This window comes from Cetorhinus maximus, chromosome 7 (genome assembly GCF_964194155.1).
Source record: "Cetorhinus maximus chromosome 7, sCetMax3.hap1.1, whole genome shotgun sequence".
Taxonomy (NCBI): Eukaryota; Metazoa; Chordata; class Chondrichthyes; order Lamniformes; family Cetorhinidae; genus Cetorhinus; species Cetorhinus maximus.
This window is the reverse complement of record NC_135885.1, coordinates 72,503,741-72,518,336: the sequence shown is the minus strand read 5'-3', so window position 1 is coordinate 72,518,336 and position 14,596 is coordinate 72,503,741. Positions and strand designations below refer to the sequence as shown.

Sequence of the window (14,596 nt, the reverse complement as noted above, 5' to 3'; positions counted from 1 at the left end):
GTTAGTGTCTTCAGGAATGGGGGATAAGGGTAAGCAGGCAAAACTTTGGGAGAAAATTGGCATGGTGATGGGAGGGTTGGAAAAAAGCTCACATTCATATTGCAAAAAAGAACTGATGCTTCTAATGTTTAAGTGGATAAATGTTGTGGATGGTAAGGTGCTGAACCATGTTGATAGGGAAGGTGCAATCTCTGGTATCAACATCATTGTGCTCGGCCAGAATGTCCTAGGGGCTTTCAGTGCCACTCGGTTTGCCAAGTTAGAAAAATAAACTCTCTTAGAAGAAATTTCAACATTCCTGGCACAGTTGGGGATGGAAATTTGACACAGGAGATCTGGTGGGGAGGGGGAAAAGAACAGAAATTAAGAGGGAGTGGGGGACGAAATATGAGAAGAATCTTGCTGCCTGACATTCGAACCTTTTGTGTATGCAGGGAGCTCATAGATTTGAATTCCACCTAATATTACAAGGTTTTATGTCAAACAGACAAACTCTTTAATTTTTGAGAGATCCAACTAGTATTTCACGACTAAGTACTTTTTAATAAGTGCTTAAACAATTTTACATTTTGTTTCAGTTTAACAAATCCAATCCCAGTTTCTCACACTTATGTCAAGTCAGTCATCCTATTCAGCTCAGTTTTCTTAATGCACAGGGTTTTTGTGTAAAAATTGTCACTTGGGAAAATAGCATGGAAACAATCATAGGTTATTCGAAATCACACGATGTTAGTTTGTTCTGCTCAAACTCTATTTTATATGTTGCTGTAACACCTACAGATCTTGGATCAAAATTATGAAATGGTTTTCTTTTTCTGCATGAGTTTAACACTGGAATGTTGATGCATAATCTGTTTTTGTTAAATTTAGACTATAGTCATTGGTAAAGAAAAATAGCAAGAGATATGTTAAAATACAGTATGAAACGTTTGACGGTGTAAATTGATGACATTTTCAAATATTATGTTAAGAAACATTTAGAGTTAGCCTCCTTTTGTATTTTCTTTTATTTACTCTCTAATTTATTTACTCTAAAATTTAAAATTAAGCAAGGGTGAACCTTTTGGATACCTGAAGTTTACACATCCCTGTTTTGTTTAAAATTTCTCTGCCATCATTGCTCAGCTGTCATGGGATATGGGCACGAACTACAGATACAAGTGGGTAGAAATGTTTAGGCTCTTAATACACTCTCTGATCAAGGTTAGAAATAGCTGTAATGAATAGATCAAAATTTTAATTGGACCTCTTGAGAATTTTTTCTGATAATAGTCAATATAAAACCATAGACTAATGAGGTGCATAAGTGACACTGAAAATTGGTAAGAACCATTATAATGTAATTTTAGCAACAATTCTCATTTTTTTTTTTTGTGGTTATTAGAATTTCTTATTTTATTCCAGCAACATGGCTGTCAACAGCTGGGAATGTTTTTTAGAATTACTGCTGTGATGTTTTTTCTTTCTCCAAGTTAGGCAGCTTAAGAGCATTTAAGACATTGGTTAACTTGTAATGAAAGCTTCTTGTCCTCCTCTAGGTGTGTAAATGAGTATGGAAGATTATGACTACCTATTTAAAATTGTCTTGATTGGAAATGCTGGAGTAGGAAAGACCTGCTTAGTACGAAGATTTACTCAGGTAAGAAAGTGGGGATGCTGAATTGTTAAAAGATCCAAATTGGGGTTATTATGGTAAATGGTGTATATGTTGCTTCTTGAAGCCAGCTCCACAATATTCGGGCAAAACTCTTACAAAATCGACTATGATGGACTGGACACTGTGTCCAGATGGCTGAAAAGCATTTCCCCAGCCAGGTCCTGTTTTCTCAACTCTCGAATGGCCAACGTTCCAGTGACGGACAAAGAAAATGTGTCAAATACACTCTGACCTATTCTTTGAAGCACAGCAAAATTGACACTGACTAGGAGGACCTTGCTACCAGTCGTTCAAAATGGCGACAGCCTGTCCATCAAGCTGCATCACGCTTTGTGAGACACAATGTCTTAATGATGAGACAGAACGGATGCAGAGAAGGAAAGAAAAGGTAGCAAATCCTGTGCTCCAGATCTTGTTCTACCTTATGGGGTGTCCTGCCCCGTGTGCCCAAAGATCGGCGGGTCAAGAACCGGCCTGTTCACTCACATGGAGACCTGTGGCAGAAATTTGTGATCCTGAGTAGACGTCATTCTCTGAATCGAGGGACAGCTGACATCTTCTGCATATTTTACCAATATCCTTTTGATGCTGCATATTGGTGAGAATGATTGAGAAACTCTTTTTTAAAAAAAAAAATTACAACATTGATTTTAGCTGTGCTGGAAAAAGTATTTCTTACTTATGATCACAAACCTGAATGTGTAGCATTGCTACTGTAGTATCTGAACAAGAAGGGGCCATTGAAGAGTTTTCAAATAACTGTTCAATTTTCCATTTTGGCTTTGAACTGGACTGAGTGAGTATTTGGGTCTAAGGAGAGGGTGAGTGGCTCAGTGCTTTTCCCTCTTCCTTCAAAAGGGGTCCAACAGGCTTTAGTTGTTGCCCAAGGGGCCCAACACCCTTTAGTTGATGAAATCAGCACCAGAAGGCAGGGAAAATTTAACTGTTTTGCCAAGCTCCTGTCTCCCTGCTGCCTTTTATCTGGTAGGACAATGAAGGGGCAAGGAGACTAAAATATAGGACATGATGGGGCTACAGTGGTTGGCCTCCAAACCAAACCAGATTTTCCCACAGTAGCTGTTTCTACCCGACCTGATTTCGGCAAGATGGTGAAGGAAAATCTAGGACCCCAAAGTATGATCTTAGGATTCTACAAATTCATTTTTTTGCCAAGTTATTTACTTGTCAGCTTTTTCTATATTTTACAGTCACATCTAACAAATTGTTGCGGTACATCTACATATTCTCCTGTGCTATATTTTCCTATGCTGATCAATATTGTTTTTAATATCAGTTTGTATTTCAATGCAATATGCATTGAATTGTTTGTTCCGGAGCATAATTATCATCAATGCAGTTCTTATTACATAGAATGGCATAAAACTTACAGTACTAAAATATGCCATTCAACTAGTTTATACTGTTGTTCATGCTCCTGTGCCTTCTCCCATGCTGCTTCATCTAATCCTATTTGTATATCCTTCTATTCTTTACTCCTTCATGTACTTATCTAGCTGTATTATTTGCTTCAACTACTCCATGTGTTGTATACATTCCCTGGCTAAAATATTAGTTCTGATTTTTTTTTTACTGCATTCAGTCGGGCGTGGGGGCGGATATCTGTTATTTATGGGCCCTAGTTTTAGACTGCCCAGAAGTGGAAACACTCTACCACTATGCCATAGTCCCCAATGTTGCTGGCCTAGCAATCTAGAGGCCCAGGCTAATGGCCTGTGGACAAGAGGTCAAATCCTAATAGCTCATGGAATTTAAGTTCAATTAATTAATTAATCTGGAATTAAAAGCTAGTCTCAGTTTCATGGTCACCATTTACTATCAGATTGTAATAAAAACCCACCTTTTCACCTGGTTCACTAATGCTCTTTAAGGAAGCGTCATGCTGCAGTATGTTATGAGCTTTCAGTCAATACTTTAAAATTTTGAACATAGACTATTAAAATGGCTGCTGCAAATCAGGTGACCTTTCGCATTTTGAGCTCCAGGTAGTCCTGAGTCTCAAGCATATACCTAACTAAATATGGTTATTCACAGCCATCCAGGGAAAAAGCAAAAAAGCTATGCCATTTCAGCCAGCTTATCTTTGTTTCACCATGGACGAAAGAAACATTGAAATGCTGTGTTAGACAGATGTGAATGGATTCTATCAACCTTCCATTGTATTATGATGGACCTTATCTAAACTAGACTGGTTGAATTTCAAGATGTCAAATGACAACACAGGATGTGTAATCAACACACAACTGCTTTTTGAAAAAAAGTCTTTGAACTTGTACAAGTCACATGGTGCGGAAGCCATTTTGTTAGCTGCTTTAAAATAACAGCAAGAAGCTGTTCTGCACAGTTCCATCAGAAAGCCATTGAACCAGCTGCAAGTCATCCAAGCATATGGTGACTAGGCATCCTGGTTTTGCTGTTGAGTTCTCAAATAACACTTAAATTTTTCAATTTGGCTTTGAACTGGACTGAGTAAGTATATGGGTCTAAGGAGAGGGGGATTGGCTCAGTGCTTTTCCCTCTTCCTTCAAAAGGGGTCCAGCAGGCTTTGTTGCCCAAGGGACTGCCATCACCCTGGTGTCCTGACAATTTGCTCAAAATAGCTCAAATGCCCCAGTTTTCCCTCTACATGAACTATATCAGAGATTTCCGTCAGCACTTCACCTTTTTGCACACATCAGCATCTCTTCTCTTCACTTCTTCTCCCCTCCCCTTTACCTCATGCTCCACTTACTGTTGGCGAACTCAAAAAAAAAAACCCTCTTGGCTGCATCCTGGGAATCAGACTGCTGCCTCCTTGGCGACCATTAAGCAGCTGTGCTGGGTTGCTCCCACATGTGTAAAAACCCAGCATCCAGAGTTGGCACCAGGGTGAATTTTTCCCCCCAAAATGGACTGTTTCTTATTGAACAGCTTTTTGGTGCGCTGGTTGGTTCATCTTTCTGTGCCCTGATTTGGCCATTCCGTTACAAAGCTGTGATTGGAAGAGCCAGAGGCAAGCTGGGGAGGCACTGACTTATAGGAGCCACTGCAGGGGAGTGATTTATCTGAGGTCATGGGGGTAAATAACCTCCATGACCTCCTATAAATTAGCCATGTACCACCTGGGAGCCAGGAGCTTCTGGGTGAAGACAAGATTGATAGTGGTGTCTGCCAATTGCAAGCCATACTTACTTGAAGAGGTAGTCAGATGGCACAGATCAGTAAACCAAGAATTAGCACCGAGGAAGATGGCAGGCAGGTTCAGTTGAGCTATGGCACAAAACTTCTCAATGCTCGATTGCATGCTTTTCTACTTGCAGCTCTGGGTGCAAACAAAAGCTCCCACATTTGCTAGTTTAAAATCCAATTCTGGCTTAAAACATCTACTGTTAGAACCCAGTTTGCAAATGAAAATAAATGAGGCTTTTAAATGGGGACTGGCCTTGCCATTGCGCACTGCACAGTAAAGTTAGAGTGGAATAAAGGACTCTGGGATCTTGTGACAGATAAAGCCTTGGTTCAGTTTTTTTTAAAGAAAATGGACAAATGTAATTGAAACAAAAGTCTGTGGTTTGTAACTGGTGTCTGTAGGGTTGCATACTCCAGCTGGACCTATTCTGGGAAATTTCATCACATGACACCCTACCTTCAATTGTCCCTCCCCCAGGCCCCTGCCATTGATTGTCCAACATTAAAACATTATGGGGCCCTTCCTTCCCAGGCTTTTCAATGTGTCCCTGTTTTGATTTTTGAAAATCGGGTCATCTATCCAAACAGCCAAGGTAATAACAATACATCGAAAGTGAAAGTCCCTCCCGGCTCCCTCCACAGCCCTCTCACTCTCTGCTTTACAAGACCGTTACTTCAACTAAAGCATCAAATAATCTAAGAAACTAAAGGCCTGCCAAAAAAGAGACTGATATGTCAACAAATTGTAATTTTATTCTTTTACTGTCACCTGTATTTAATCTTTGTGTGTGTAACAGTGGGCGGGACTTTCCCCTCATCGGGCAGTCATGGCGGGCGGGCCCGGTAACAGCCTCAAAACGGAACGCCACCTGCGATTGGGCCCTGACTGTGATTTCACACTGGCGGGCCAATTAAGGCCCACCTAATGTGAAACGTGGCTTCGCACTGGCCAGGAAGGGCCAAGTGGGGGCTTGTCGGCTGCCAGGCCCAATGATGACCCGCCGGCCAGTTTAAAAGCGGCCCAGGCTGCCATGGAGGACATCCCCTGAACCTTTGGGATGGACCCAAGTGCGGCTGGACATGACGGGAGGGCAGGTTGGGTGGGCTCTAGACCCTCCACTTTTCGGATAAGTGCCTCGCTGTCCTCCTGGAGGAGTTGGCTGCCAGGAGGGATGCCCTTGCCCCAGGGATGGGAGGAGGAGGAGGAGGAGGCCACTGCACCTCACCAAGAGGGCATGGGAGGAGGTGGCAGCAACGGTCAGCAGCGGTGACGTGGTGCGGCACTTTTGGGTGCAGTGCTGGAAACGCTTTAATGAGCAGCTGAGCACAGGGAAGGGTGAGTAATATGTTGGCATGGGTCAGTGTGCAGATATGTGAAGTCTGGCTGTCCCACCATGGACCTCAGGTGCTAGAGTCTGAGTGCCAACTGTCAATCACACCGCAGTTGGCCAAGGGGATGAACCCTGGCTGCTTGGACTGAGTGCCTTGTGGCTCAAGGGCCATGACTCAGAAATGCCCTGCCAGGCACTCCTCAGCTGGAGTTGGCCAGGCTGCAGTGGCGCTGCAGGTAGAGAGTGGACTAATTAATGCTCCTCTGTTGTTTCAGGAGAAGACGGCGCACAACAAAATAGAAAGGTCGCAGACCGGCAGGGGCCCCGCTAGCCTCCTAATGCTTTCAGGATATGAGCAAGACCCCCTGGAGGTCGAGAGCCAGTACGCCCCATGTGCAACCAGGCGTGGAGAGGTGGGGGTGCCAGACGGGGTTAAGAGCACAATGCACAGAGGTGAGACTTCTAGCTTGTGCAACCATTTTAGTGTAGTCTCTTCATTGATGTGAGCCTCGAACCTGGAGTCCCCACTGATCATTGGAAGACGATGGCGCTGTGATGCAGATCTCTATTGTCTCACCAGCATGGCATGCACAGTGACAGTGTGATGTCTTTAACTAATGACATGTCTTTGTTCTCCTTTTAGGTTCGCCAGCAGGCGTACACTCTCTGGATCCCGAGGGGCCACCCCTGACACTGGAGGACCACCTGGTGTCATTTGCACCTGTATCACAGCTCTCTGAAGGAGGCACTAGCGCAGATACCAGTACCTCAATAAGCATTAGAGTGGTGGCTGGTATCTCAGTGCACATTGGTGAGGGCACTTCACAATCGCTTGAAGTGCAGGCGAAGGCAGAGAGTGCCTAGGGCGCTGGTACTCAGCGGACTGCTGGAGACCAGGACAATGCTTAGTCAAAGGCTGATGATGAGCCTCTGGAGTCATCCATTAGGCAGCAGATGCTGGATGTCTAGCAAATGTGCAGGAGGATCTGGAGGAGATCCATGAGGGCATGTGTGCCATGGTCTCCATGATGGAGGAGTCCATGCGGAGCATGAGCACTGCAGTGCCCCTCATGGCCGAGCGCACTGCCTCCTCCATTGAGAGAATGGTGACTCTAATGGAGAGGCAGCTCCAGGGACAAAATCAGGGATTCCTGGGGTTGCATTTGGACCTGCAAGCACTGACACACACTGACCTCAGGTGGTCAGTGTCCGCATGGGAGATGGATAAGGCACCCAGTATCCCATCTAGGTGCCCATCCATCAATGGTGTGCAGAGAGGTCCACAGCAACCTCACAGCTGCCTGTTGTCTCTGTGGACTCCTTGGGGCGCTCTGGATGATGGCAGCAGCCCCTCTGCCAGTGACTGTGGCACCTGATGAGACTGGGGAGATGCCAGCTGTGGCACTGGCCGCTTCCTCCCAGGTGGGACCAGCGCAGGCTCCAATGGCTAGAGGACAACTGCCAAGGTCATCAAGGCCAACAAGACAGCAGGGTCAGCAGGCTGTCTCCAATGCAGGTGCTGCCAAGAGGTGAGCACCTATACATAGCACTCGCAAGCGTAAGTTGAAGGCATCATGAGTGCAAGAGGGCTAGGTCACGGTTGATTTTATGTTAATTAATGTTTACTTTATCTATGCTGGTCTCGGAATGAAGACCAGAGAAGTTTATGCAAATAGTTTGGAATTGTCAAAATGAAATAAATTTTGCTTTTGTCATCATGGCCTGAGTATGCTTCACCTTCTTATTATATTGGTGCATGGTACGCCAGTGTAATGCTGGCCGTAAGTGGCTCTGAACTTTATTGCACAGGCACTGGGTGTTCTTTGTTCAAATGAAAGGGTCCTTTCAGACATCCAGGATGGAGGCGGCAGCCCTGGCATGAGGTTGAAGCTGATCTTTGGTCGCCTAGCTCAAGGAGCATTGGATCAAGGCGTCCCTCCCTCCCTGGAGGTTACCGAGGTCTGTCTCCATGCCCTCAGCATTCTCCTCACCGTGCTCCTCTTTGGACTCTCTACTGGACTCATCATCTGTGGCCTGTGCAGCTGCGTCAAGATCCTCTTCCTCCAGTGGGTCCCCCCTTGCCAGTGCCAGATTGTGGAGAGTGCAGCAGGCGACCACTATCAATGGCACCCGCCCTGGGGTATATTGTAATGCACCCCCTGAATGGCCCAGGCATTGGAAGTGCATCTTGAGAAGACCTATGGTCCTCTCTACCACTGCTCTTGTGGAGGTATGACTCGTATTGCTTCTCTGCCTCTGTTCTTGGGTGGTGGAAATGCATCATGAGCCACCTCTTGAATGGATAGCCTTTGTCACCTAGCAGCCATCCATCCAGTCGGGCTGGAGCATTGAAGAGTCTCGGCACCTGGGAGTGTCAGGATGGGAGCATCATGGGAGCTGCCAGGGTATCTTGCACAGATTTGCAGAATCTGCATCCTGTGGTCACACACTATCCGCATATTCATGGAGTGGAATCCCTCCCTCTTGGCAAAGGCACCTGCATGACCCACTGGCGCCTTGATGGCTACGTGTGCAGTCGATTGTACCCTGGATGCGGGGAATCCAGCAATCGCTGCAAAGCCTCTGGCTCACTCAGACTGGCTGGCCTCATCCTTTATAGTAAAGAATAAAAGTCTTTACCTGCCTGAACAGAGCTTCTGTCACCAGCTTGACGCAATTGTGGACAGCTGATTGGGACACTCCACACAGATACCCCACTGAGCCCTGGAAAGAGCCGGAGGCATAGAAGTGGCTGCTGATATGGGGCGTCCACCCGCACAGTCAGAGCTGATCTCAGGCCCAATCGTCTGCCAAATGGAGGTCACGCTCTCCCTTGAGAGGCGGCGCCTTCATCGGCATTGCACCTCGGACATATTTAGGTAGCTGCATTGCCGCCTATAAACCCTGGCAGCAAGATAGTGTCGTCTTCTGCGGCCCCTTACACCTTGGGCTACCTGTTGGTCCTGCACCCCTTGTGCCTGCACCCTCTCCTCCCACAGGTCCTTCCCTTGGAAGCTACATAGGGACACATGGCCTCCTCTCCCTTCTGCCCCTCTCTTTCTCCTCAGAGGAGGTGCCTCCAGCAGAGACCACAATCCCCATTACCAGGGTAAGGGAAGATTGTCTGATACCTGGAAGGGTCCACACGTTCTGAATCCTCCGGGGGCCTTGCAGGCAGCAATGAGTCCTAAAATGAAGCCTGAAAATTCGAAGAATGAAGCCCCGAACAGAGATGAAGCTGCCAAGTACCAATAAGCAACCAGCAGCAAGCTATTTCCAAAACTTCTCTCCACTCACACTGGCAATGCTGCTGACCCTTTTTATCCCGCTCTTGGATGAGGTTTGTGAAAGTGTCGGCTGGCTGCCTGTGCGATGAGCTGGAATTCGCATTGGTAAGGAAAAATTGCATTTAGTTGAATTCTTAAGAGTCTTAAATGGCCGCTTAATTAATGACGGGCGCTTCTCCGGCACCCACGCGCGCCTGCTGAGTGAAATTTCGCGCAAGTGCGTGATGACGCTGGTACGCTCTCCTGACGTCATGCGCACTATTTTACTCCTGATTGGGTTGGGTGCGCGCTCACCCATGGGACGTAAAACTCTGCCCAGTGTGAGAGAGCTGGGGAAGTGAGATGTCGTGTTTTAAACATCTAGGGCAAGTGTGTGATGATAAATAACCTTTATTTTAAAACTCTCAAAAGAATTGGGACAATCACTCTGGGGGTATGTAGCTTTTACATACAAACACATTGATCACTGGCAGTAAGAAAACATAAGTTCTCTCCGTAATAAACAAAATTCTGCCATCCTTACCTGGTCTAGCCTCCAGATCCCACAATATGGTTGATTCTTAACTGCCCTCGAAATTGCCCAGTAAGCTACTTCATTATTGCAAACTGATACAAAAAGTCAAAGAAATAAAACTGGACGGACCACCTGGCATCAACCTAGGCATTGGAAATGAGAATGGCACATCATCTTACTAAGATCTGGACACTTGTGCCAAAATTGGAAGAGCTGTTCCACAGCTTCAGCCTGGCATAGTCGTACTCACCAAATAGTACTTTACAGCCAATGTCCCAGACATCTCCATCACCATTCCTGGGTTGCCCTGTCCCACTGGCATGACAGATCCAACACAGGTGGTGTGGCACTGTGGTATACAGTTGGGAGGGCGAAGTCCCATGGCAAAAGGTCAAATATGGATAAGGAAACTCCTTCAGCACTCCTAATTGTTGAACAAGAGGGTCACAAGGGCACCAGATATACTCTGAATGTCCATCACCAAGACTGGCTTGGTAGGACCACCATTGACCAAGCTATTTGAGTCCTGAAGGACATGTATGCTAGACTGGGCCAGTGGCAGGTAGTGACAGAACTAACAAGAGGGAAAAAGCTACTTGAACTCGCCTTTACTTGTCTACCTGTTGCAGATGTATATGTCTATGACAGTATTGGTAGGAGTTACCACTGCACAGTCCTCACAAAGCCCTGTCCTCACACTGAGGATATCATCCATCGTGTTGTGTGGCACTACCACCTTACTAAATGGGATAGATTCAGATCTAGCAGCTCAAGACTGGGAATCCACGAGGCACTGCAGGCCATCAGCAGCAGAAAAGGGGTGCAGGAGAGCATGCCAGGAGCAGCACCAGGCATACCTTAAAGTGCCAACCTGTGAAACTACAGTGCAGGACTATATGTATGCCAACCAGCGGAAGCAGCACAGAAGAGACAAAGTTAAGTGATCTCACAACCAAAGGTGGGGGCGGGGGCGGTGGTGGGGGGAGGAAGCTCCCCACTGGTTGGAGTCAGACTTTAATGTAGAAGAAGATGGGTTGTGTTTGTTGGTGGTCAATCATCCCTGTCCAAGGATATTGTTGCAGGAGTACCTCATGGTGGTGTCCAAGGCCCAACCATCTTCAGCTGCTTCATCAATGACCTTCCTTCCATCAGAAGGTCAGAAGTGGTGGTTGTGCAATCATCAGTGAACAATGTTCAGTACCATTCACAACTCTTCAGATACTGAAGCAGTCTATGTCACGTGCAGCAAGACCTGATCAACATTCAGGTTTGGGCTGATAAGTGGCAAATAACACTCGTGCCACATGTGCGAGGTAATGACTGTCTCCAATAAGAGCGGATCGAACCATCTGCCCTTGACATTCAATACCATTTCAAACACTGAATCCCCCACCATCAATATCCTGGTGGTTACTATTAACCAGAAATCCAACTGGACCAACCAGGTCAGAAGCTAGGAATTTTATGGCCAATAACTTGCCTCCTGACTCCCCAAAGCCTGTCCACCACCATCTACAAGGCACAAATCGGGATTGTGATGGAATACTGGATGAGTGTGGTTCCAACAACACTTTTTAGAATCTAGATACAATCCAGGACAAAGCAGCCCACTTGAGTGTTACCTCATTTACCATCTTAAACAGTTACTCCCTTTACCACCGGCACACAGTGGGAAGCAGTGTGTACCATCTATAAGATGCACTGCAGCAACTCACCAAGACTCCTTCAACAGCACCTTCCAAACACTCAACCTCACCCCCTCCAAGTTGCGCGCAATTCTGACTTGGAACTTTTATTGCCGTTCCTTCACTGTCGCTGGGTCAAAATCCTGCAACTTCCTTCCTAACAGCACTGTGGGTGTACCAGATGGACTGGAATGGTTCAAGAAGGTGACTTACCACCACCTTCCCAAAGGCAGTTGGGGATGAGCAACTGGCTTTGACAGCAACACACATCCCTTGAAAGAATTAAAAAAAAAAACTTCTCTACACCTGCCCTGTCAACCCCTTCAATATTATAAAGACCTCTATTAGATCATTGCCCAACCTTCTCTTTACTCGGGAAAAGAATCTATCCTGCTGAGTGTCTCCTGTGTTACAATCCCTGTAGAGACATAACTTTTAAAAGAAAACAAGCTTCCAGTAAATTACTGAGACTAGATTTAAGCTTTATGACTTTTGACTATAACAAACAAACTAACAGTAACATTGACTAGACACTGTATCAGTCGGCAACTTAATCTCTCGCCCTGGCTCGCTCGCCCTCTCGCCCTGGCTCGCTCGCCCTGGCTCACTCGCCCTGGCTCGCCCTCGCCCTGGCTCGCTCGCCCTGGCTCGCCCTCGCCCTCGCGCACTCTCTCCATCTTTTTCTGTCTCTCGGCTCTGTGCTTTCTTACTTGCTCTGTGCTCCTATTACCCTAAATTAAGGACACGGTCCCAAAACATAACAGTCTTACAGATGTAATATTTGTAATGTCTGATAGTTACAACCTCTAGGTTCTGGTATCATCCTTCTAAATCTTTTGCTAGTGCCTCTGTATGGTATGTGTATTTTTCATGTTGTCTTTGAGAAATTAAACCATGTATATGTTAGCACTAGTACAGGGGATCCTAAGAATTTACTTGGGGATAGGGTGACATTGGGTATTTTAAAGGAGGACCTGGAGGCATTGATTTTTGGCTTATCTGTTCAATTTAGCCAGTCTGACAGATTTACCTAGCTATTTCACAATTCTTTCATTGTTGTTAGAATTACTAGGAAGTGTTAAAATAAGTGGGGTTGCAAGACATTGATAGAAGTGTTGTTTCTGAAAGGTTTGGATGACTGCCACAGAGGTTTGATAACCTGGACAATGAAATGGGATTGTGTCCAAATGATGTTTGAATATGGGGAGCCCATACCAGTTGGAGTTTTCATGGTAAATTGTGGGCTGACATCAAAGTCAATAGACTTAATGAAGTCAGTTTGATAACTTGCTCATGCAGGGATTTGGTTTGAGCTGCTGGGGGAGGCAATGCCATAATGGTATTGTCATTGGAATAGTAATCCAGAGACCAAGGGTTGCTCTGGGGACCCGGGTTTGAATCCCGCCATGGCAGATGGTGGAATTTGAATTGAATTTTTAAAAATGGAATTAAAAGTCTCATGACCATGAAACCATTGTCAATTGTTGAAAGAACCCATCTGGTTCACTAATGTCCTTTGGGGAAGGAAATCTGCTGCCTTCTCCTGGCCTGGCCTACATGTGACTCCAGACCCACAGCAACCAAGGGCAATTAGGGATGAGCAATAAATGTTGGCTTAGCCAGCGACGCCCACATCCCATGAATGAATTAAGAGAAAAACATGTTCTATATGGTGGCTTGCTTTGTATTTCTTTCCCTCTTCCACACACTCCTTCCACTGTTGTGTTCTCAGTCTTATGAGAGACATTAAAGTTATTAGTTTATTTTTTAATTATGCATCAGCCCAGCCATTCTTTATTTGCTGTCAGGAGACCATTCTATTCCTCCTGAGTAAACTTGAGCTGATGCATAGTTTTGAGATTTGGCTAGCTTGTAATGGTGTCCCACTGCACTGATTTTCCTTCTCTTCATTTTTGGAATAGCACTTTTGTTTTAATGCTGCTTTTAAATGAGTTTTTCTGTGTTCCAGATCCTTTCCCTTACTACCTGTAGAGTGGGTAACCTTCCCAAGGCCTCTCCAAATATTATTAACATGTATGAGAGTAGACAGAGGAGTAACTTGTCTTCCAGATTTTTGTTTTTATTTTCTCTTTTCCCCAGGTGGGTGTCAGCCTCACCAGCTACCTGATGTTAATAGTATTAATAAGCTTGGAAATTTATTCTGAAGGGAATTGAACAGGTGAAGCTATCCCACAGTGAATTGGAGAACTCCTACTCTGCCCGAGAAGCTGATATTTAGTTCTATTTTCAGCTACTGTCTTTGTTCTTTCCCCTCTTGGCTTCCATTTTATATTCATTTTTTGGTTGTACCTCAGTCATAATGGTAATTTTATTGGACTAACGTTCCAAAGACATAATTTCAAATCCCGCCATGACAGCTTGGGGGAATTTAGATTCAATTAATTAAATCATTTTGAAATAAAAAGCTAGTCCCATAATCTTCCATCTTTACCCAGACCCACAGCAATGTGGTTGACATTTAACTGCTCCCTGAAATGGTCTAGCCTGCCACTCAGTTGTATCAAACTGTTATGGAAAAAGTTGAATAAGAATAGAACCAGATGGATCACCTGGTATTGATCTAGGCACCAGAAACGACAAAGGTACACCCTACCTAGTCAACCCTGCAAATACCTCCTCACTAACTTCTGAGGACTTTGCCAAAAGTGGGAGAGTTATCCAACAGACTCGTCAAGCAAGAGCCTGGCGAAGTCATACCCACGCAATCATTCCTTATAGTCTTATCTCATTCTCTCCGGGTATGCCCTGTCCCACCAGCAGGACCGAGAGCCACCAGATGCGGTAGCATCCTTCCCTAACAGCACTGTGGGCGTATCTACATCACATTGATGGCAGCGGTTCAAGAAGGTGGCTCACACCGCCTTCTAAAGGGCAATTAGGGATGGCCAATAAATGCTGGTCTTGTTTATGACCTC

The 14,596-nt window shown here is 45.5% G+C and overlaps 1 protein-coding gene across 4 annotated transcripts in view; it reads left to right on the top strand.

Moving 5' to 3' along the window:
* Nucleotides 1-14,596, top strand: part of rab30 (RAB30, member RAS oncogene family) — a 103,442-nt gene that overhangs the window by 48,410 nt on the left and 40,436 nt on the right. For all 4 annotated transcript variants that reach the window (XM_078545699.1, XM_078545697.1, XM_078545696.1 and 1 more), the window contains one exon: nt 1,539-1,639. In XM_078545699.1, the coding sequence (XP_078401825.1) occupies nt 1,547-1,639 (93 nt within the window). In that variant the 5' untranslated portion in view covers nt 1,539-1,546. The remainder of the gene's footprint in view (nt 1-1,538; nt 1,640-14,596) is intronic.